Genomic DNA, 23914 nt, shown 5'->3' with positions numbered 1-23914 from the left:
AATGACTTAAGAACCTCCAGCTTTGAAGAGAGTCCCTAAGAATATTTTCTAAGTGGAATTTTCTGATGCTTGCAAATACCGATAGCCTTCCTTTTTTTTTTTTTTTTTTTTTTTTTAACGTTAAATAGACCCACCGTGTAAAGTAACAATTGCTAGATATGTGTTGCTACTGCAGAGCCTGTGAGTCGGTGTGTTGAAGAGTTGATCTGAAGGTGTTTCGGGCTTAACGGGGCTCTCCTCTGGGTTCTAGGCTTCCGTTTTCTAAGAGGGAGGTGCCGGTGGCCAGTGGGTCTGGCTTTATCGTGTCCGAAGATGGATTGATTGTGACAAACGCCCACGTGGTGACCAACAAGCATCGGGTCAAGGTCGAGCTGAAGAATGGTGCCACTTACGAAGCCAAAATCAAGGATGTGGATGAGAAGGCAGACATCGCGCTTATCAAAATTGACCACGAGGTAAGGGTGCTCCCTGCCTGAAGAGCTGAGTTTCCAGGTGGCAAAACCTGGCGAGGTCAGAAGGCTCCAGAGCGCCCCGATTTCCTGAGAACCAGTCCAAGCCTGAACCCCAGGAGAACGTTTAGGGGCTGCTGAGTGTGGCTTGGGGAGGGGGAAGGTAAGGGGTGGATTCTAGAAGCTTCTGTAATAAGCAGACTGTAAGATCAAGGTTTTAAAAAAGGAAGCTTACATTTTTCTAAAAGAAAGCAATAGGATTGTAAAGAAATTAGTAGGTAAGCAGTGACGTGGAATCTCCCTTCCGTTCCTGAGGCAACTCTTGTTGTTCTTTTGTGTTCATTTGTGCAGTCACTAGGTCCGAAAACAAACCAGGTCTCCCAAATGGGGTTTTTGTAAGATAACTAGAGGTGTGTGTGTGTGTGTGTGTGTGTGTATGTGTGTTTTAAGATTTAATTATTTGAGAGAGAATGAGTGGAGGATGGGTGGTGGGGGTGCAGAGAGCAAGGGAGAGAGAGAGAAGCCTAAGCAGATCCCTGCTGAGCAGAGAGCCCTTCTCTGGACTGGATCCCAGGACCCTGAGATCAAGGACCCGAGCTGAAACCAAGAGTTGGACACTTAACTAGCTGAGCCACCCAGACACCCCTCTAGCTGTGTTTTAGAACAGTGTTCCATTCTTTAAAAACTTTTGGAAACCTTGAGTTAAAGCAAAGCCAATGGGTTTCTTTCTCACAGAATTTCTCAAAACTTTTAATATGCTAATGCACACAGGAGTCTCCCACAGAAGGGTGTATACTCCAAATGATAATCATCTGAGAACTTTTTTTCTTAAATTTTCCCCAAAACTGAGATGTAGGGAGTTCAATCTGGGAAATCTTTGAAAATGGTTTGCTTTCTATTGAAATATTCTCCTGGCAGTCATTTTTGCTCTGTTGATTGGTTTAGCAACATCTTCATACCTAAAATTAAATCCAGCTCTTACTAGACCATCGTCAGTTCCCACTTGTTGGCATGTTGATTGAGGAGGTCTGGTCTTCAGTGAGATTGCATTGTTTGGTTTCTTCGTGCCCTTGTAATGTTCCGGGCTTGAAAGATTCCTGGTAGGCTGGAATCTTCTCATAGGCCCAGGACAAGATCCTCGACTGAGAGCCACGAGGGGTCTTTCCCGGCTCTTTGCAAACCATTGCCTGGATATGGGCCGTGAGTTCAGACCAGTGTAATATCCCACAAGCTGTGTTTTGCCGGTCAGTGCTGCTCATTGGGGCAGAAACAGGCTCCACGGTTGGTGGCAGGGAACCGGCCTTTAGCGAGGTCTCAATTGGATACTGTTTCTATGGGGTAACAGTGGAATTTCTAGCAACAGCTATCTTTGAAAATGTGTCTGTTGGTCACAACATCATCACAGCAACTTCTGCTTGATGAGCTCCAATGCTGATCCAGCCTTGGCCTTCATTTGTGACTTCCACCTAATTAGCAAGATAGCTGTATCATCCCCATGTTCTAGAGGAAGAAACAGGGGCTCAGAGAGCTTCAGTGACCTGCCCGACGTCACACAGATGTGCTGCGGTGAAGCTGACCTTCCAGGCCAAGGCAGGCTGCTGACCCTTAAGTGCCCAAGGCCATGGCCTTGACCGGAGGGATGGAACCTGGCCTTTTTGGTGTGATGGGCTGGCTGCACTTTAAATAGCCCATGGAAGGCTGATGCTTCCCAGTTTAGGAACATGCAGCTAGAAAGGGGTCCAGGATGTGGTAGTCTCACCGGAAGGAGGACGGCCAGAATAGCACATCCTGTGGCCGCACATGGGACTTTTCAGCTCCCCGGAACCCTGGAAGGCAGCCAGCAGTGGGACTCTCTGCAGGCAGGGTGCTGGCCTGTATGCTGCGTGAGCTCCTGCTGCTGAGTAATTCTGGGTTTGGAATGTGTGGGCACATAATGTGCCTCTGGCCAGGGGGAGATTCTTTTCAGATTTTGAGCCAAGGCGGAGACTCTATGCTTGTATCATCCCCGACATGTCCAGGCAGGATGTGAGGGATCTCAACAGACCAGCTTTGTCTCTGACCTGGCCCTTGCTGTCCTCGGGATCCAGCCCTGTGCAGATAGCACAGCATTTGAGAGGTGTTTCTAGCTCAAGAAAAAGATGCTTTGAATCAAAAAGTTGAACTAAATGTGGCTTTTCAAAAAGGAATCGGAAATGAATGGATATTAAATTGCAGACACCCACACAAGAGACTGGTTTCCACTGACTAAACTGCTTTTTTTTTTTTTTTTTTTGCTGATAGTTGGGAGTGGGGAGAGTAAACCATCTCTTCCAGCTCTTTCCCTTTTGTTCCCTCAGTATGATGATTGATTATTTAGGAGGGGGTGGAGACTGGCTTGGAAAGAGGCTCAGTTTGGAAGGAGCCTCTCCTCTCAGCAAATCCAAATCCGCCAGAGCACGCGGTTTAATAAGCTGCAGGCTGTGGATGGGCTGGGAGCTCGCCTTGCATTGGGTCACTCGCAGGAATAGCAGAAGACAAGAAACCGCGTGGGAAAACTCAAAGCAGACAGAACAGAACCAGCAAAAATTGGGCCTGAGGATCGAAAATCATTCCAAGTGGTGCATTGCCACGTAAGGCTGTGGCCCAGCCGTCCCCAGGGCCATTTTCTGATAACCCAAGGAAATTGATGGGACCACCCTCTGCATCCACGAGCTCGATGGCTAACTTGGTGGCTCCTAACCTGGGCCCATTTCCTGTCCCCACCATCATGATTTCATTCAGAGGCCCTCCATCGCTTTAACAGCTGTTGTCCTTCCTGAGTGTGATACCAACACATCTTCTTTAAAGATTCTTTTTTAAAAAATTTACTTTAGAGAGAGAGAGAGAGAGAGAAGGGGTACATGCGAGCCAAGGGTGGGAGGTGAGGGGTAGCTGGTTGGGAGAAGCAGAAGGAGAGGGAGAGAGAGAGAAGCAGATTCCCCACTGACTGCAGAGTCTGACTCCACGCTCAATCCTCGGACCCTGAGATCGTGAGCTGAACCGAAATTAAGAGTCGAACGCTTAACCGACTGAGCCACTCAGGCACCCTTCAACACTTTTTTTTTTTTAAGATTTTATTTAGTTATTCATGTGAGACACAGAGAGTGAAAGAGAGGCAGAGACACAGGCAGAGGGAGAAGCAGGCTCCATGCAGGGAGCCTGACGTGGGACTTGATCCCGGGACTCCAGGATCACACCCTGGGCCAAAGGCAGGTGCTAAACCGCTGAGCCACCCAGGGATCTCACCCCTCGACACTTTTAAGGGATAGGAATTACCATGGACATCTGCTGTCATGCCCACTGGTCATCTAGCTGCCCATCTCCTGGGATCAGCAGCTATCGTTTCCTTTGGGGGCTACGTCTCCCCCATTGGACAGTCTTGGCAGGACCAGGAGTCATGATGCCCCACCCTCCGGGGCCTGGGAGTGGACACATGACCCATGGATCAAGAAGACCCTCCCCTCCGAGGGGTAGCTGGGTGTCAGCTTCACAGTAACCGCGCGGGCAGTGCTGGTGCAGCCCCTGCCGCTGAGCCCCCCGGGTGCTCTGGGCTCCCACCCTTTCTGACCCAATCTATGTTTCCTTCCATTCTTGGAACTCCCCTCGCATCTCCAGTGAACCCTCCTTGGCTCGAGATTGCCAGCGACATGTCTGGGCTTGCGACCAAAGAACTCTGTTTTTGCTCCTCAACTGCTGAGAAGACACATGTGCACTCACTTTCCCTGCTGAGTTTTGAGACGAGGGCTCGCCAGCAGAGCGGCCTGGTCTGTCCCCGGCCCCCCCTCACCCCCTAAGGTGGGGGAAGAGGGTGCCCCCCACCCCTGCAGGCCCATTCTGGTGCTTCTGTCCTAGGATCTGTGCCTCATCTTTCCTGGGGCCAGCAGTCGCCTGGGGAAAGAATGCCAGCTGCAGGAAGTAGGGACAGTGTGCATGCAAACATTTTAATAGAAAGCAGCTTTGAGGGCAGACTAGTTCAGCTTCAGATACAAACTGTTTCCAAATGTGTTCAACATGACACCGGCCCAGTTTGCAGAACATTTAAACATTTCATCCAAATGCAGCATTTTGTCTCTGCAGATTTTTCCCTGAGTAGTTGGGGCGGGGGGGGGGGGGGGGGGGCAGAGAGGCTGTGGCTATAGAGGGAGAGGTAAAAGGAGAGTGATTTGGTCTCTCTAGGCCAGACTCCAGGGCAGAAACACCTGGATATAATGAAGAAGGTAAGAGGGGAGCTACTTTGCTTACAGCGGTTTCCCAGCTGTGTTGGTGAGGAAGCACCAGGTCAAAAGCACACGCCTCCCTTGCTGATTCCAGCTTTCGGACCACGTGCTGTCTACCCTTTTTGCCTTTCCCACTGTTCTTACAGAGAGAGCTTAGCTCCTTGCCCAGAGCCTCAGAGGCCTGGCCCTATGGGGCGCCCCCTCCCAGCTTCGCCTCCTCCTTCTGCCCCTCACCCACCTGCCCAGCCACCCCTCCTCTCTTGCCTCCCTCGGGCCAGGCCAGGGCTGCTCTCCTGGGGATCTTGGCCTTGGCTCCCCGGGGTGTGTCCCCCGCGGCTCCTGCAGAGCTGGCCTTCCCATCCGTCGGGTCTCGCACCACATGCTGCCCCAGACAGCCCTTCCCCAAGCCGCTGCCCAAGGCGGCTCCCCACATCCCGGCCCCCGACTGTCACTCGGGGGACAGTCACGTTTCACTCTTCGTCTCCCACCTCCTCGTCTCCTTAGCCTGCTTGACCGTTGTCTTGTTGATTTGAGTCGATGCGTGCTGCTGGAGTGTGAGGGACACGCCGGCCTTACTCACCTGTCGGGTAGTAGGCGCTGGGTGGCTGGACCCAGGACCAGCCCAAGTGTCCCGGGCTCACAGGGAAGCGAGGCCCACTGCTCCGAGACATGCAGGCGGGGACACACGGGGCTCGTGGGGCGGCCCGTGGCCCGTTGTCAGATGAGGGCGTGATGGCACAGCGGGCGGGCACCCCTCCACTTCCCTCCGCGCCCTCAGCCAGGACCCACGATCCCAAGGGCCGTCTGGTCTGGACGGACACCTGGCTTTGCCTGGGCTCCAGGAGCTCTGTGGTCTCGGGGACCTCCGAGCGCTGCCCAGGCACTGAGGTTTCCTGTGGGCGCTTCCCCCTGACGCCAGCAACCGGGGAAGTATGTGCGAGCGGCCAGCTTGAGGCCTGCGAGGTGTTTTTCTTCCCTCACCCCCAATCCCGCGCCCGCCCCTGGCCACCTTCGGGCCCCTTGCCACCTACGGGCCAGACCCGTTTGAAGTGGCTCAAGAGGAAGACTCCTGGGCGGGGGGCTGCTTTGTTTACAGAGGGTCCTTTTACTGCTGAGCCTGCCGCGGGGACAGGAAGCCGTAGGCCCAGGACAGGGGTCACTCGGGGCCGGGGAAGGAGGGGGTGCAGGCCCCAGCCGCTGCTCGGCGGGCTCTGTCTTCTGCAGGCCTGTGTGTCAAGATCTGGGCTGGCGCGCGGTGAATGTGGCCCGAGTCCTGAGTGAGGAGGGTCGGGGGGCCCGGGACAGCGGGGTGGGGTGGGGGGGGCACCGTGCTAGGCGTGACTCACGCCGGCCAGTTCTCCTTAGGCAACCTGACGGCCGGAGCGCTGACTCAGCCGCGTGAGCTGTCCAAGAGTGAATCAGATAACACAGAGCCCGTCCGGGAGTGGCTGCCCATCTTCTGGAGTCTGTCACTCATCCTCGTAAAGCGACTGGAGCCCGGGCTGTGGATCGCACTGCCATAGTTACCCTCTTATTTGGTTTCTGTGTTTTTCCATCTTGGAGTCTTTTCCCCACTCCCTCTGTACCAGTCGTTTTGTGGTCTCGCTCTTTTCTGTCCCAGAACTCAGAGGGCTGCCGTGGCGTTGGCTAAAGATGCCACAGCCCTTGTTGATGTTACAAGGCCTCTGTTACCACATTGATTTTTTTTTTTTTTTTTTTTTTTTTTTACCATTTTTAGAGAGTGGGGATCAATATTTCATTAGGTAACGTAAACCCTGGGTAGCAAAGTGAAAGCCGGCCCTCATTCCTCCGGGCAGCCTTTGTCCTGGGGCTGATGGGGACGTGGCTCCTTCTGTTCTGATTGCAGCTTCTTCTGGAATGTGAAAATGTTTCAGTTCCCCAAACTATCAAAACCTGGAGCCCTTGTGTGTTCTCTGGCCCTGGCTCAAGAACTCAGTTGATTGTCAAGGAAATTCTTTGGCTATGTTTTTCTCTTAATATGGTAATGCCTTTTTTCACTTTGGCGCTCTGTCTTCAGGGAATGGGATTAAGTCTATTATTTATGGTTCTGACAAAGCAGTTCCCAGGTTGTTGGGGCTGAATTTGTAGGTGGCCCATCCAGAATGTCTCCTGACCCCTTTCCTGGGGGAGGGGAGCGGGACAGACACCGATTCCATTTGACAGTTTAGTTGAGTGTGTAACAGTGTGTGAGTCCAGGGTTGGCCAACGGCGGCTTGCAGGCCAAATCCAGCCCTCCATTTGTTTTTGTAAATAAAGTTTTATTGCAACACATCCATGCCCATTCCTTTATTTAGAGTCTGTGGCTGCTTTTGGAGTTGAATAGTTAGGATGGAGACCACATGGCCCATGAAGCTGCAAGTATTTACTTTTTGGCCTTTCATAGACCAAGTTTGCCAACCCCAGTGTGAGACGATTAACACCTTGTCCTAGAGGAGCTGAGTGTGCTGGTGGGCAAGTATGCTCATGAGACCCAAGTGAGGTGAAGCTCTCGGTGACCAAAGGGGAGAGGACAGAGTGGCTGATTTCATTTGCTTTTTCTCTTGAGCCCGGTGTATGTGTGTGTGTGTGTGTGTGTGTGTGTGTGAGAGAGAGAGAGAGAGAGAGAGAGAGAGTGCTTGCGAGTACATGTGCGCACACCTGCACAAATTGTGTTTCTTTGCTCCTGCCCTTGCCTCCGTTTTGCCGGATTGAGCAGAAAAGCCTTATTTTTGCTCATTTCTCTGCATTATCAGTAGAATTCCAAGAAGCTTTGAAAATTATTACCCAATTTCACATCCTAAAGATCTTTTAAGGTCTGGTTTGTTCATTTTCTTCAGTTACTCTTGATTCATTCATGGATTCTGTAAATATTTACTGAGCCTCTGTCTTGGCCAAACACTGTGTTAGGTGCTGAGGATGTATCAGCAAAGGGCAAGAGCCGTGTGTGACCACATGATGACAGTCTCGGCTGGGAAACAGGAAAAGTGGGATAAATACAGTAACGAGTACAGAAAAGGAACAAACAGAAGAGGTAGAAGGCACTGGAGGCTGGGGAGGCTTATATTTGGAGGTGACAGGAAGGATAGGAAGGACAGGTGGAGCCAGCCCAGGGGAAGATTGAGGGCCAAGCCTAGAGGACCTGGACTTTGGACCAAGGTGCAAACTTATTTCTCGGTGAATTTATTAGGGCCGTTCAGAACCCAGGCCAACATTTCTGGTTAGCTGGTTGCTCTGCATATTGTCTACATTTCTTATTGGCCTTGTTCTTGGGGATTGCTGGTCACGTTCTGGGAAGCTCTGGTTTTTTTATGTAGCCAATCTTCTGAGAGTCTGAAGGTGCAAAGGCTTTGTAATGAACTGGTTACCTCTTTTCATAACGGTATAGATGGAATTTCCCAAAACTGGTTTCCTAAAATCATCGTGACCACCTTCTATGGCAAAGGAAAAAGAAGACATTCTGGTAAATTGAGGCCTATTTAATACACATGCTAATTAACAAGTCACTTGTTAATTAAGGCACCAGAATCTGATATGAGAGTGTGAGACTCATGGTATTTCCCTCTTTGCTTTGGCTACCGGGCAGCTCATAGAAACCATTGGTTTTGTGATTAGAATGTTCCCTATGGCCTCATTTTATATAGTGAGTATATGTTAATTAATGTTTTTTAAAAGGCCCTGGGTCACTGACCATCTCCAATTATTTTTATGTGGAGGAGATCATATCTCTTAAAAATTATTTATTTATTTTTTATTTATTTTATTTTATTTTTTAAAGATTTTATTTATTTACTCATGAGAAACAGAGAGACAGAGAGGCAGAGACACAGGCAGAGGGAGAAGCAGGCTCCATGCAGGGAGCCCAACGTGGGACTCGACCCTGGGTCTCCAGGATCAGGCCCTGGGCTGAAGGCAGCGCTAAACCACCGAGCCACCCGGGCTGCCCTCTTAAAACATTTTTAGACATAAATTTGAAAGGAAAGATATCTCCTGGGCTTCTCTGCATACAGGACAGCACAAGCTCTTAGTGGTCACAGGGAGTGAGGAACCAGTTCAGTTTGACAGACATTGGGTGGGTGTTGCATGTTGAGCCCTAAATCAACCAGAGAGAGACCACTGCCCTTCCCTTTGGGAAGGATCTTTTAAGATCCGATTTGTTCATTCGTTCATTTTTCACTTTGATGTTTATTGATTTTATAAATAAATATTTACTGGCCCCCAAACTCTTATAGCAGCATCCATGAGGTTGAAGTCAGTGGATACAAGTGGAGCCATCCAAGGGGCAGGCATATGTGAAGACCAGAGTTACGCTTGATGGAGACAATAATTGCCTCCTCTGGATGCCACGGAATATGTGCAGTCAGCGGCTGTTGGGCTCCCGTATAGAACTGTTGACATTTTGTGGTTTAAACAACAAGCGTAAGGGAATTTTTGAAATGCCAGTGTTTCTTGATACAGCTTGAAGGAGACTAAATATTAAATATTATGGTGGTGTTTGTCAACAGAGAGGACAGATTGTTGCATTTGCTCTTTCTCTTTCTGCTTGGGCACCACCATGCTCTGTTCCTCTTTCTCTCCCCTCCGCCCACCTCCCTCACTTCTCCTGTCTCCCCCACCTGAACCCTCCCCCATGCCATCCATGGAACAGTCTTAGATGCTGACCCCCGCATCCCCCCGCCAAAATGCCTCTGCTGCCTAGTTTTCTTTGCCTCGGGAAGCATGCAAGTTCTAGGGCTCTGCTTCTTGCCGGGTTGGGGGGGTTGTGCTATTTTCTCCATCACATATTTTTAAAAGAAAATGAAAGGTTAGCATAACTGTTTCCAGAAAGCACATTGAATCACTCAGTTGAGTCCCAGCCAGCTGCTGCAACATTAGCCTTTGAAGCAAGCTTCGGCCGACACACAGGACCGGCCTGGAAGCCCCAGCCCCTTGAAAACGAGCGTGCTGGGCTGCTGGCGGAGGCAGTGGCTCCTGCGGATTCCGCAACAAAACATATTTTTGTAACAGGAGTACTTTATACTTTCCAAGGAAGAAAAAGTAGTTCACTTGCCTCATTAGGCTAATTTTTTTTTCCTTTAGCTTTATTGGTTTGTTTTATTGCCGTTCTCTGCAAGTTTCAGGGAAGGAGAGAGCCCTGGAATGGGCACTCAGGTCCTTTTAGGGCCAAACGCAGTGTGGCCAGAGACTGCACGATTGACAGGCCATTGCTGTTAGAGCCTCTTTAGATGACGACTGGCTGAGCCAGCATCTGGAGAATTCCAGGAGTCTCGTCTCCTCTTGTGGCTGGAGTTTGCAGGGCTCATCTGACCCCATTGGGAGGTTGTATGAAAAGAGATTTATTAAGGACTATGGTCCCTGTTTTAATCTCACCAGTTTGACCATTGTCTGCTAATAGGTTTTTGGGAAACCAGCCAGGTCTTTTGGAAAAGACCCTAGTTTGTCAGAGCTGGGATGACATTGGCATCACCAGCCTCAACAGCCTTATTTTAGAAGTGGTAAAATTGGGACTCAGAGAGGTCAATCAGGTGGCTCAAGGTCACAGGGTGACCTACCTGTCACCTGTGGTAATCTACCACACAATTAATACAGGACCAGGTCTGAGCCCAGCTGTCCTGCTGCCTGGGACATTGTGCTCCTGGGATCTGCAGAGGCCGAGCTGGCATGTGTGTGCGTGCCCGTGTGCATGTATGTGCATGTGCGCCTGTGTGTGTGCGTGTGCACATGTGTATGCATATGGTTTGTGTGTGTTTCTGAGTCTTCTGCACCACCCTTAGCTGCTGCTGAAGAAGAAGCCTGAAGGAAGCCATCATCCAGGGGCATTACTCAGCACACACCCAGATTTTCTTCCTGGGGGGCTCTGAGGGTTGTGATTCATCCTCAGTATGAGTCTAGGCCCCACGGAAAGTCCTAGAAACAGCTGGTGCTGCACAGGCCTGCCTTCATGCCCCGGCTTGGGCTTGTCTGAGGATAATTCAGGCTCCCAGCACTGGAGAAACAGCATGGCCCAGGCCCTCACCCTGAGGACTTGTGAATGCAGCCTCCTCTGACTCCCCAGTTGCCCTGCTGTATGTCATCTCTGTTGCCCTTACTGGCCCCTGTGGAAAGGTCCTGCAGTGTGAACCTGTGGGCACTCAGCAGGGTAGGCTGGAGAGAGGAACACCTGGATTGGAGGCCTGGGGAGGATTCCTGGTATTGCTACCACCTCACTGTGGGAATGTGGTCAGCAGAACAGGCAGGATGATCTGTCCTCATGGGTGGCTGGCTGTAAGGGCCAAGGGAATGACAAAGCATGAGGCACGTAGGGCACGCATCCAAGGGGTGGGCTTGGCCAGGCTCTGCTTGGATCATTTGTGTCTTGCACTGACCAACACAGACATTTCGTGAGCATTACTTTTTTTTTTTTTTTTTAAGATTTATTTATTTGAGGAAGAGAGAGAGCAGGGGTGAGCGGCAGAGGGAGAAGGGAAGAGAGTCCTAAGCAGACACTGCACTGAGCACAGAACCCGATGCCGGGCTCGATCCCATGACCCTGAGATCATGACCTGAGCTGAAACCAAGAGTGGGACAGCCAACCGACTGCTACCCTGGTGCCCCTCGTGACCATTACTGTTTTTAGAAGCAGATCTCTCCTCTTGTTCCCATCCCTATCTCCCCAAAAAACTGTGTGAAGGAGCATATATGTACTAGAGCCCTTCCCAAGTATAGTTAGGTATTAGGATTGCTGCTCTAAAATGAATCATTTTCCTCTCAGCCTTGGTGGATTCTAATGGTCACCACTCCACAGCCTCCCTCCTTCCTGCTTGGACAGCCCTGGTCCGTCCACCCGTGACCCATCCCATTCCTAACACAGGCAAATCCTGAGGAGGCTAAGGCCATCCTAGGGGGCCGTGTTCCCCTTTGTCAAAGAGTGGTTGAGGGTAACCTTGTGACTTATTGGCTGATGACCCAGGAGGAAGGATGTGCTAGGCCCCAAGTTCTTTTACTTCCATGGGCCTAGTCATATTTTTACATAATGGCTAGAATGGAGGTGGCTAAGTTGATCAGAAGGAAAAATGTCCATGAGTCTTTGGAGCAATTAGCCCTGGCGCCACCCTGCCCTTGAACACCTGGACTTTCACTCTTGTTTTGAGCGGGATTCTCTGTCGCTTGCAGCTGAAAACACCCTCATTGATATACCTAAATTATTTTTAGTGGCAATCTACATTTAGCCCTTATAGAACATTCTGGGCTGAGCTGACCACAGCAATGGAGATTCATATCTTGTCTCTTTTTACTGCCATGTGACTCCAGCCCATCAGACAGTAGGCCTGGGAGGCACGGATGGATTCATTGATCTTCTGTGTTCCCCGTGCCCAGCTCCAAGGAGACACTCTATGAATGCGTGTTGAGAAAGGTCTCTTTCGTGTTGGTGGTGTTTCACCTGGCTGGCTGTTTGTTTGTTGTAATTAAATGAATGGGAGAGCCTTCTTTAATCATGCTATGCACCAACCTCTTCCAAGTTTTGGCATTAAATCTACCACACAATTAGTATCCTGCCTATGGCTCGTATTTAGCAATCTAACACAGGCCTGGGAAGTCTGGAGTCCACACCCAGGACTTCTGACACCCTTAGCTGGGCTGTTTCTCCATCGACCGGGATGGTAGTGAGCTAAAATCCCAGGGGTTAGGGGGGCTCGTGTTTTCTTAAAGTCACTCTCGGTGGGAGTGGCGGTGGCAGCGGCGGCATGAGGATGTGAGTTAGCATTAGTGAGTCACCTTGCAGATAGCCTCCCCGCCTCTCATGAGCGTGAACGTGACCTTGAGTATTGGCAACTAGATGGACGCACCATGGAATATCCCTCGTCCTCCAAGGACTCGGGCCAAACGCCAGCCCCCTGCTCCCTGGTTAGGGCCTGAGGGCTCCTTCTTGGTCTTCTGTGGAGCCTTGGAGTTTTGCTTTGGCCATTTATGAGCTCTCCCACCCCGCTGCTGTGGTGTGCACACCCCACTTACGTTTTCATCCCCCGTGGTGGTTAGAGAGTCTGACATGGGAATGGGAGCCACTCGCCGCCTTGCTTCCTGCCACATGGAGGAGAGAGGCCTGTGCTTTACTTCACGTCTGTGCTGCGTGCCAGGCTCCACTGAGATCTGAGGTGTGGGAAGTGGCTGTCAGGAGAGGGGCTGGCTTCTCCCACAGGGCCTGTGGCTGGGGCCACTTCAGAAGGAGGCTCGGGCAGAGTGTCTGCTCCAGGGGCCTGGGGGCGCCTTTGATGTGGGTGGCTTGGGAATCAGCCTTCTGACGGCACCGCGGAGTGAAGCCAGGAGTGAGCGGACCGGTGCTTCCCACGTGCAGGTCAAGGCCGAGGTGTGGCTTGGCGCTTCCAGCCGCATCTGCATTTCATCTCCCCCAGGCCCCCCGTGGCGCGTGTGTCTAGACAGCCATGGAGTAAAATGCTCTGTTACCGCCTAGGAGTTTGGCCAGCAGAGGTACAGCTGCGTTGAGCAGACAGGCTGAGGTGAGGACTGAAGCTCAGCGGAGCCCCACTTGAATCTGGAAGAGCCAGGGACCTGATACTCGTGGGGCCAGTAGCACCTGTGGGGAGCAGGGGCCAAATGGCCCCCAAAAAGGCATGTTGGCTTCACGGAGAGCTGTAAGTCTGGCCTGAGCCACATTTCCACTCCATGTCACCCCCTTGCAAAGACTTCTGCTTCCAGTTAGACTCCAGGTTAACATGCACTCCAAGTGCAGGTCTGAGAGTTAGGAAGCCTGTTCTCTTCTTTAGCCAGGCTGCTCATTAGCTGGAGGAGCCACCCTGTCTGTGAGTGTCAGCTTCCACCTCTGTAAAATGGGGGGACACAGGCCCTAACGCCCCAGGTGGCCATGAAAGTGCTTTGTCAGCTGGGAGGCAGAAGGTGCATTACTTTCATGTCAATCGAGGCTTCCTATTAAAATCCCCACTCCCTTGGGATTTTCCACTTGCTTATTTCTTTTCTTTCGTTCTTTTTTTTTTTTTTTTTTTTTTTTTTTTTAAGATTTTGTATATTCATTCATGAGAGACACAGAGAGAGGCAGAGGCACAGGCAGAGGGAGAAGCAGGCTTCCTGCAGGAAGCCTGATGTGGGACTTGATCCCAAAACTCTGGGGTCACGCCCTGAGCAGAAGGCAGATGCTCAACGCTGAGCAACCCAGGCATCCCTATCCACTTGCTTTTTTCTGTCTACAATTGTCCTTCATGATCTATGGGATGCTCGAGAGAGTAAAAGCTTATACAAGGCAGAGTTGGTGTTGCCCGTTGGTACCATTGGTGCTGGTTTGACTGGCCGCTTGGGATCCAGATGTCCCCATTTTGTTCAAGTGAGGACTGGTTCTTGGGAGAGTCTGGGCTAGTATCCCTGGGGTCCACTTGTCCAAACCCACGTGGCCCCTTGAGTGTGACAACTGCACACTGTGTGAGCAGCATGCAGGCCCAGGGTGTTCTCCCCTCATTGCGGTGTCGCTCCTCTGTCCTCACAGCTTCTGCTGTCCCAACATGTTTGTCCTCTGGGCCTGAGCTCAGACTTGGAGGAGAAGAACTCAAGGGGTGTCATCTTTGGCCCCTCTGCCTTCTAATCCCCAGGAACTGGGAGCCTGCATCTGCCTCCTTCTGAGGGGGTGGAGCTGGAGTATGGTAGAGGGATAGATGGTGAGCAAGGGCTAATTAAGATCTCCATTGTTCCTGCCTCATGGAACTTTCTGATGTGCTTCCCCGTTTGTGGCTGGGCCCACCTGTCTGTTTGAACTTGATCTCTTGCCTTGTTGGTGAAAAGCAATGGTTATCTCAGGCAGTCAGATGCACCCAGCCTCAGGAGCCTTCACTGCCGTGTCCCATTGCCCAGCCCAAAGGAGCGCCAGTGTCCCCAGCAGGCCTCCCTAGAGTGGCCGAGTGCACATCACCGGCCCCGCTCGCCCACCCAGTGGATGAAGTCATCCCTGGCAGGGGTGGCTGGCACGGGCCCAGGGTAAACAGGCCGAGCTGAGCTCGCTGGCGGGCCACTAGACACCGAGGAGCTCGGGGTGTGGAGCTGCCCCTTCCAGAGCAGCACCGTGCGCTCTGGCCTCAGGTGACCCCAAGGGTCACTGTTAGGGTCGACCCGTGCCACCAGCCTTTTCCTGGGTGGGAGGCTGGGTGACACAGATTAGCTTGTGGGAGTTTAGTTGGTGGGGGATCCCCCACTGGGTCTGCACCGACCCCAGTGCCAGTAACAATAACCACCACTTGGGTGATGCCTACATGTCCCACTAACATGATGTTTCACACGACCCGGGCGATACTCAACAGCTGTCACCTCATTCTCACTGCTGACCCATGAGAGAGGTGTGCATGTTACTCCCATTTCCCAGATGAGAACACTGAGGACCCGGGGGGTTGTAAACTCGGACCAGGATCTAATCAGGCAGCCTGGCCAGGTCTCTACTAGGCCTCTCACTTCTGTGCTCTGAGGGGCATTCCTTCTCAAAGTTGGCCTTAGATCTCTCTTCAACATTCATTCCTCCATGAACTTTCTGGTGCAGCATCTCCTTATTTGGGATGGGGAGGGACCTTTGTGGCACAGTGCGTGTAGCTGATGACAGAATCTGGGGTCAGGGTCACGGTCCCGGGTGTGAGTCTCGGCTCTGTCTCAAGTCACCTACTCTCTTGGAACCATAGTTTCTCCGTCTGTTAAATGGGCCCAGTGGTCACCCCACCTCACTTCATCCACTGGTGTCTGCTCCATCCGCGTCAGAGCAGATGCTAAAGTAACCGCTGGTTTCTACTCACCCCACCCTCCTGGCCCCCCTTCAGCCCCCACATCTTTCTTTTTTGAGGTGGACAAACAGGAGGATGCTGGAAGTACAACTTCCATGAGGCTGGGGTGGGGGGATCGGCTTCCTGGGCCTGGTCCGGCTTGTTTGGGGCAGCTGCTCGTCCTGTTGGGGAAGAAAGGCGGGAGGAACTCGGGAGGTTTGCTTACTCAGGAAGGAAGGGAGGGGGAGGGCCTGAGGCCTTCCTGATGGAAGCCCAGCGCTCCTCAGCCCTGGCCACTCCAGCTCGCTCTGTCCCGTTTTAGTTTGAAGAGTTGCTTGGAGCTTCTGACTCTGCCCGGCCCTCAAAGGGCATCAGGGACTGGGCTTGTTGGCTTAGTTCACCTGGGCCGGGGGGCAGAGGTGGATGATGGACGGTCTTTTCAGGCAAGGAGAGAGCCTATTTCTTAGGTCTTGGTTCTGGGGTGCTGGTTGCCTTGCCACCCCAGTCCCCTTCCTGCCCTGCACTCAGCATGGAGACACCAGCCCTCAGCCCGGATGGATCCAACCTTCCCTTTGGCCCCAGGGGTATGTGGGCTCAGGATCCTTCCACGGGCCTTCGCTCTCTAAGACGGCCTTGGGCAGCCTTGCCTCACATCCAGACGTTGTGTCCTGGTCTCCAGGTTACAATAAGACCAGGCTGACAGCTTCAAGACGTGCAACCCCACGACGGCCTCCTGTGACCTGCCACGTTTTCCTTGGCGGTGGCCTCAGTGGTCCCTGCCCCGAGACGGCTCACAGCATGCTGCTGACGGTGGGTGGGAGGGGCCGTGTGGCCCCGTCCTGAGGGGCGACGATGGGCCTGAACCTCACCTCGCTTTCCCACAAGGCCCGTCGGGGCTTGGCCCTCCCCGGCGTCTGTGCGTCCGTCCGTTGGGCCGGCCCACTGCAGCGGTGCCAACCTGTGCTTGCAGGGGAGGTTGCCTGTCCTGCTGCTTGGCCGCTCCTCAGAGCTGAGGCCCGGGGAGTTTGTGGTCGCCATCGGAAGCCCGTTTTCCCTTCAAAACACCGTCACCACCGGGATCGTCAGCACCACCCAGCGCGGTGGCAAAGAGCTGGGGCTCCGGAACTCGGACATGGACTACATCCAGACGGACGCCATCATCAACGTGAGCCCCGCGGGGTCGGGCCGGGCTTAGGAACCAGGGGTGGGGTCGGGACCCTGGGAACCGCTGGAGCAGAGCAGGCCGACGGGTGGGCCTCAGCCTTGGCAGTCCCCAGAGACCCCTGGGAAGGGACTCCAGCGATGCCAAGGTCTGCGGCCCAGAGGGGCTCCCATGGGGCAGCAGAGTGGCTTCTCTGCCTCCAGGGCCCTCAGGGCAGCTGCTCTTGAGGCTTGGTGCAGAAGGGGTGCAGAAGGGATGCTCACCCTGGTGCAAGCACTGTCACCCCCCACCCCCCAGGTGTTCGCTCTGCCTTGGGGCACAGTCTGAGCATTAGGCCCATACTGTTCAGTAGACATCACATTTTTTTTCTCCTTCAGCTATCTTCATACAGGATTGACATTTTTAAAAAGCAATGTCCACCCCCCCACATCTGTCTAATAAATGAGAAGGAGTGTGTTTTATGCATTTTCTGCCTCTAATAAGTTTTATTCCTAAACTTTCTTGTTGGGATTTGCATGAAGTAATGGAAAAAGAACAAATCATGTGGATTTCCAGCCCCAGCAGCGGAGCAGGGATCACACAGGTGGGGGGCGGTGCAGATTCGAAATACTGGAGCCAGTTGGCAGCCAGTCTGTTGTCAAGAGAAGGAAGTAGCATTGGGTGTTGTAGGGAGGTCATAGTTGGCCTCTGGGCTTTGGAGCCAAAAAAAAAAAAAAAAAAAAAAATCCCATTTATGGCACATCTAAAACTTTCTGAAAAATTTTAAGGTCCTTTTTCCCAGCAAAATATTAGGTTGAACAAATCCAAGCTAAGAACCTGCACTCAGGAGCATGCCAGGCAGGGAAGCACATGGGGGCATGTAAAGACATAAACTCATATAATCTTTTAATTTTTGCTTAATTTCAGTATGGAAACTCAGGAGGCCCGTTAGTCAACCTGGTAAGGCCTTTTTTAATTTTTATTTTTTTAATAATCTCTGTATGTGTTTTTTTTTGTTGTTGCTCTTTTTTTTTTTTTTTTTCTGCTTGCTTTTCAGACATGAACTTGCCAAAGCACATTATCTAATTCTTTTAAAGTAAAATCTGTGAATGTACTGTATCCTTGCAAATTACCCTTCTTATCTTTTCTGGAAAGAGTAAGGCATGCTGGAGTCGGGGTTGGAAATGTTACACCAGCAGCCATGCTTGTGTTTCAAAGTTTCAAGCAAATGCAGTGGAATTCAGGTCCAGTCCAGGAGTAGCCAAAAGAGCAGGCCTTTATTTTGAAGGCATCAGCAATTCTGGTCTGTCACAGAAAGGCACAGCCTTCAAATGAGGTCTCCAGGCCGCTGCAGGAGCTGGCTTGGCTCGTCTGCAGTCTTTGTCTTGGCCGGGAGCCGTCCCTTCGGACCTGGCTGGAATGAGGAGTCGCCCCCGCTCACAGAGATGTCCCTTACGTCTATATTTAAATATGTACACGTGAAAAGGGAAGCCTTAGGATCTGTCGAAGTGAGGCCCACACAGCTCAGGGGTCCCCCAGCCCTGTTTTCCTTTCCCTCAGTGAAGTTGAGGCCACCTTTAGCAGGGCCCAGAACCCTCCTGGAAGGTTCTCGGTGTCAGGGACCGCATCCTCAGTGCTGTGGGGAGCGTACAAGGAGAGATCAATACTCACCGAGTGGTGTTCCCTTCTTAGCCTGACCTGAACAGACCACTGAACAATGGAGTTAGAATGATGGTCGAGTGGCGTGATAGGAGCCTGTTACTCCGGGAGTAACGTTCGCTAAACTGAGTCTGTCTTGAACCGAAGCACATGCTGCAGACTGGCCTCCCTTGTGATTTAAGGGCGATCTGTGACACGCGGAGGAAGTGATGGGGAGGCTGTACCCCGCAGCCCCTGCAGCAGCCACGGCTGCTCAGATAGCACCGCATTTTCCCGGGAGCCCTAAGCGCTAAGCTTGTCCTCCCTGGTATTGGTAGAGGAATCTTTAGGTCATTGGAAATGGAAGATGCAGGAGGGTGTGGACAGCCACCTGAAGAACTCTGACACATGTTCCCTGTGAAAGGAGCAAAGGGACACCTTGAGATGAACTGCCTAAGGCTGTTTTTACAGCATGGTGGTCCCCGAGGACTGAGCCTGATGTGCGTCCGATTCCCCCCACCCTGTTGCTAAGCGTGGCTCCGGCTGCCCGTGATGCATCCCCACTGCGGCCTTGGGACACCCCCCCACTCCCTTCAGCTCTCCCACCCTGCTCATTCCATAGCTCAAAGTCTTCCTTTGTACAAATGATCTGTTCGCCTTTGGTGCGCGTCTTCTGGGGAATCTTCACAGATTCAGTAGGCTGTTTCTATCTTGCTTTTCAGGACGGCGAGGTGATTGGGATTAACACTCTGAAGGTGACAGCCGGAATCTCCTTTGCAATCCCATCTGATAAGATTAAGAAGTTCCTCACCGAGTCCCATGACCGACAGGCCAAAGGTGAAAGCATAGCCCTCACAGCCGTGGGAGGTTCAGGCGGGGAAGACCACACACCTGAACACCAGTCATGCCTTTTGGATCGAGAAGAGCGGTGGGATACACATTGTTAGGCCCCTAGTATTAGGTCACGGATGTTTGACCCTTGGCCATGAGTGTTTCATATGGTTTAGTCTAACACGTACCAGGCACGATTGATCGTAGGTGATTTCTATACATCATTTTACTACACTGAGTTCCTCTGCCCTATCAGGTGGGAAGTATTAGTCCCATTTTACAGATGAGAAAACTGAGACTCAGATCATCCAGTTCACAATTGTTTATTGACTCATCTGCTTGGGGTGAGGCTGGGGGTTCCATGGCTCCACAGCGTCCCCTGCATGTGTGATATTTGCTTTCTGCCTGGGGGAGGAGGAAGGATGGCGGTAGACAAACAGGGAAGATTTCAGATACCGATGATGCTTCCCTGAAAATGAAGCAGGGTGGTGAGCTGGGGAGTGGTGGGGTCCAGGGGATGGCATTCCAAGGATAGCAGATTCAAGTCCTCTGTGGGGGGCAGAGTGTAGCAAGTGGGTCATGTGGCTGGAGTGCCATAAACGTGCAGGGTCGCACAGATGGATGTGGAAAGAGGTCAGCCTGGGTCACAGTGGCCATGGTGAAGGCCTTGGGTCATATGCCCAGAAGTGGGACAGCGAACAGTCCATGATTTGGTGGGAGTCTTTGAGAAGTCTCTCTCATGGTTGGTGGAGACTCTGTTGGAGGTGCTGGGTGGAATTGTAGGACCGGGTAAGGGGCTCTCCCAGTCACCAGCAGGTGGGACGAAGAGGTCATATTCTGGATTTATAGGAGGAATAGAACCCTCGTCAGATGTCAGGATAAGGCAAAGAGGCATCAAGTATCACTCCTAGGTTTTGGGGCGTTAACTGAAATGATAGGACTTTCCCAGGTCCCATGGTGGGTGGCGGGGAGGGGGGCACACTGAACAGCCTCAGTGTAGCCCGATGGCCCTGACTTTATACTGCAGACTCGGGGATCGACCCTCATAGCTCCTGGTGTCCCCGGTACAACTGCCACTGGGGCTGACCTCTTGTCTTTTTGCTGTCACACCAGGCAAGGCCATTACCAAAAAGAAGTATATTGGCATCCGGATGATGTCACTCACTTCCAGGTGGGTAAGCAGGACGTCTGTGTCTGTGTCTTAGATTTAAATACACCTGAACTTCAGAAGCTGGCACCGTGAGAGAGGAACCTCATGCTGCCTAAAGCGTCTCAGTTTTTGGTTAAAATTGAGAAACGTCAGGAAAGAGAGGAGAGGCCATGAACCTAGGCCTCTGGTTTTACCCTTCATTGTGTGTGTGTGTGTGTGTGTGTGTGTGTGTGTGTTTGGAGCAGGTCCTTCCTTCCTCCTCTGGAGGCAGCCCTGAACGGTCGGGCGTGTTGGTCACTCTCCCTCATACCTTCCTCTCACCACTTGTTCTGTTGAAACCCACATTCCGGGAGTGCCCCGAGCACCTCCCTCAGCCCGGAGCACCCCTCCATTCCTGAGCTCTGCCGCACATGGGCTGGGGCTGCCGGAATGCCGGGTCAGGCCCAGATGACTGATGGCTTGTTTTCCCAAGCTGGCGGAAGGTGCGGCGCGTGGCTGCCAGGCGCATAGCATAGCGGGGTTTTAGCCTTGATGGAAATGTCTGGTATAATCACATGAGCCCTGGGAACTAAGGGCACGGTTGAAACTCTTGTCGGTAAAGTCAGCAAAGAGCAGAACATAGTAACATAGACATCAATACATTAATTGTCATCATTAATTTACTTTTAATTAATTGTGAATATGTTACTATAGCTCCGATGCGCATTATGCGTGGCGGTGCCATTTTGGGCACTCCGGAATATGGGCTGAGTTGGCAGGACTAAAATGTGAATCAGTTACTTGTCTTGGAACCGTGGAGACAGAGGTGTGGGGAAGGCATATTGGCCCTGGCATCGGGCTTCCTGAGTTCTCGTCCCAGAGCTGCTACTTCCTGGCTTAGGGCCTTGGGAACAACTTGACCTTTGACCTCTGTGCCTCAGTTTCCTCCTCCCTAGGACAAGGATAACAGTGCAGGCATTTTGGTGTGCGGTGAGGACCGAGTGATTGAATGTGTGTCAAGGCTTTGCACAGTGACACTAGCCACTATTTATCACGTGCTTGCTCTGCACCAGGCACTGGGCCAGGTCCCGCCTCCAGACCATCTCATCTAATCCTCAAATGACCCCACATCATAGTGTTGTCATTAGGCCTGTTTTGTAGGTGAGCAATCTGAGGCGTAGAGAGGTTAAGCAACTGCCCGGGGGGAACACAGAAAGTGGCAGAGCCGGGCCTCCAAACCAGAGGCTGGCCTGTACTCGCTTCGTAGGCTATGGTAGCTAGTATTAAATAATTAGTAAAATGAATAATAGTGATGATGAAGCACTGCCCTTCCTGCTAGCAGGTAAATCTTTGACTCTAGTAGACAGGCAAATTAAGGCAGCATCAGAGCTCTTAGAGGCATTTTGTATTAGAATCAGGGACAGGAGGAGAAGCCGAGTGAGAGCCAAGTCTCAGCCGAGCGGGGGCTTTGTACTTAGTGTTAACGCAGATTCTTTTCCTCCTGCACAGCAAAGCCAAAGAGCTAAAGGACCACCATCGAGACTTCCCAGATGTGCTTTCGGGAGCGTATATCATCGAAGTCATTCCTGATACCCCAGCAGAAGCGTGAGTTAGAATGACTTTCCCTTTGCCTGATGTCCTTGGGGCTTCTGGGCTGGGGGTAGTGGCGAGGAGGCTGTGTTCTTTTCCTACCGGCTCAGGTGGTTGTGAGGATCCTTGGTCAGTCCCACCAGCCAGGCTTTCTGACCTGGCTCAGCTCAGGACTCAACAGCAGAAGGGTGCTTCCCGTCTTCAGAAGTCCTCACTTCATGAGGGGCCATTACTGTGCGGAAAGAGTAATAGTCGAACTCTTCATGAGTCTCCTGGGCAGGCCTGCCTGGGGAAAGAGGGTTTAAGGAGCAATGCCCCTGAGATCTTGGACAGTGGTCCTATCCTAGGCTTCCAGGAGGACACATCTCCCAAAGAAGCCTTCTCTAATTCTCTCAGTTATTGGTCAGGCCATACCTGTCCACACCTCCAGAAAATAGCCCTGGTAACATCGAGGTAACACACACAAAAAAGGAGCTCAGAAACAAATTTTAAATAAGAGTAATTGTTTACGATACATAAAAAGTGATACAAAATTGACATTTCAGTGTCCCTAAATGAAGTTTATTAGAGCACAGCCAGTAACCTGGGCCGTCTTGGTAGTTGCACACAGCCCGTAGCGGCTTTAGGGCTACAATAGTAGAGTTGTGATGGATGCCATATGGCCCACAAAGCCCAAAATATTTCCTATCTGGCCCGTTAGGGAAAAAGTTTGCTGATGCTCTGCTAGACCACTAAGGACCGTAATAGCTTGTTTGGTAGTGTCATACATAAGAGTGAAAATTATGGCAATAATAACACAAAGGAAGGCCTCAGAATAGAACCATTGTACCTGCTTCTCAGGGAGCTGCCTTCTGAGTTGTGACACCCATTACAAGCAAGTTGGCCACAGTCATATGTGGTAGGTGGTAAATGGCACATCCTTGACTCCTTGGGGGTCAGTCTGTCATCCGATCATACAAGTGCAGGGAAGCCTCTCTGCACCGGGCATGATTGATGACTTGGCCTGAAACTCTCAAAAGGAAATAGCACAATCCATTGGTATTTTAGGCCGTAACCACCACCCCACCTGATTGGCTTGGGGCTTCTGGGTGCTAGGCTGTGCCTCTGTGCATATCGAGTCGAGCATCTTCTATGGCAGTGAGACTGGGAGGAAAAGAAGCAGTACACTTGTGTCTCCCTTTGTGTTGCAGTGGAGGGCTCAAGGAAAATGATGTCATAATCAGCATCAACGGACAGTCCGTGGTCTCTGCCAGTGACGTCAGCGATGTCATTAAAAAGGAGAACACCCTGAACATGGTTGTCCGCAGGGGCAATGAAGACATTATGATCACAGTGATTCCCGAAGAAATCGACCCGTAGGGAGAGGCATGAGCTGGATTTCATGTTTCCCGCAAAGACTCTCCAGTGGACGATGCATGATGACTCTGGGCGGGTGGCACGGCGCCCCCAGGACTTTGGACCGTGTTGTTTGTCCAGCAGAAACACCTGGCCAACAGAATCCTTCTTGATAGTTTGCAGGCGAAACAAATGTAATGTCGTAGATCTGCAGGCAGAAGCTCGCCCTTCTGTATCCTATGTACGCAGTGTGCTTTTCCTTGCCAGCTTGGACTGTTCCTGCTTAGACAGTCAACGTTTGTCTCTTCCTTTTACCGAGTCATCATCTTAGTCCGACTAAGGCAGTTGATGTAATGCGTAGATGGAGGAAAGTCCCGCGGGAGCCAGGACGGTCCTGGGCACGTTTATGCTTTCCTCCTAGTCAGCACCCAGAGGAGGTCGACGCCAGAGACCACCGCTGGGTGGATGCTGGCTTCCAGAAGGGCCAGAGTCCCTCTTTTAGGAAACTCTTCAGAACTGGGAGCACAGTGACTGAGTTTGAGCTATTAAAACCCTTCTTCATACTCTGCTTCCTGGCGTGTGCTTCTTTCCCCTCGCCCTGGGAACAGCTGGCAACCTTCTCTTTGACATGATGATAAGGTCAACAGCAGCTCCTCATTAAACCGCAGTGTCCACACAGGGGTTTACCAGTTATTTCAAAATCATCATGTGGGGTTTACCAGTGTTACTCACAGATGTGCTTGGCCACTCTGGCTTCATAAAATTGGGTTTGAGGACAGGCGTGCTTGCATCTGGAGCTTTTCAAACTTAAGAGAGTTTTCTGA

The 23914-nt window shown here is 51.7% G+C and overlaps 1 protein-coding gene across 1 annotated transcript in view; it reads left to right on the top strand.

Moving 5' to 3' along the window:
- HTRA1 (HtrA serine peptidase 1) overlaps window positions 1-23653 on the top strand; it is a 52691-nt gene extending 29038 nt beyond the window's left edge. Inside the window, exons 3-9 of the mRNA XM_077877339.1 lie at window positions 251-455; window positions 16397-16591; window positions 17495-17527; window positions 18928-19042; window positions 20150-20207; window positions 21675-21770; window positions 22946-23653. Of these exons, the coding sequence (XP_077733465.1) occupies window positions 251-455; window positions 16397-16591; window positions 17495-17527; window positions 18928-19042; window positions 20150-20207; window positions 21675-21770; window positions 22946-23114 (871 nt within the window). The 3' untranslated portion in view covers window positions 23115-23653. The remainder of the gene's footprint in view (window positions 1-250; window positions 456-16396; window positions 16592-17494; window positions 17528-18927; window positions 19043-20149; window positions 20208-21674; window positions 21771-22945) is intronic.
- Window positions 23654-23914: the final 261 nt, after the last annotated feature.

The sequence above is a fragment of the Canis aureus genome, chromosome 29, assembly GCF_053574225.1.
Source record: "Canis aureus isolate CA01 chromosome 29, VMU_Caureus_v.1.0, whole genome shotgun sequence".
In the NCBI taxonomy this organism is placed as follows: Eukaryota; Metazoa; Chordata; class Mammalia; order Carnivora; family Canidae; genus Canis; species Canis aureus.
This window is presented reverse-complemented; position numbering and strand designations above follow the sequence as displayed.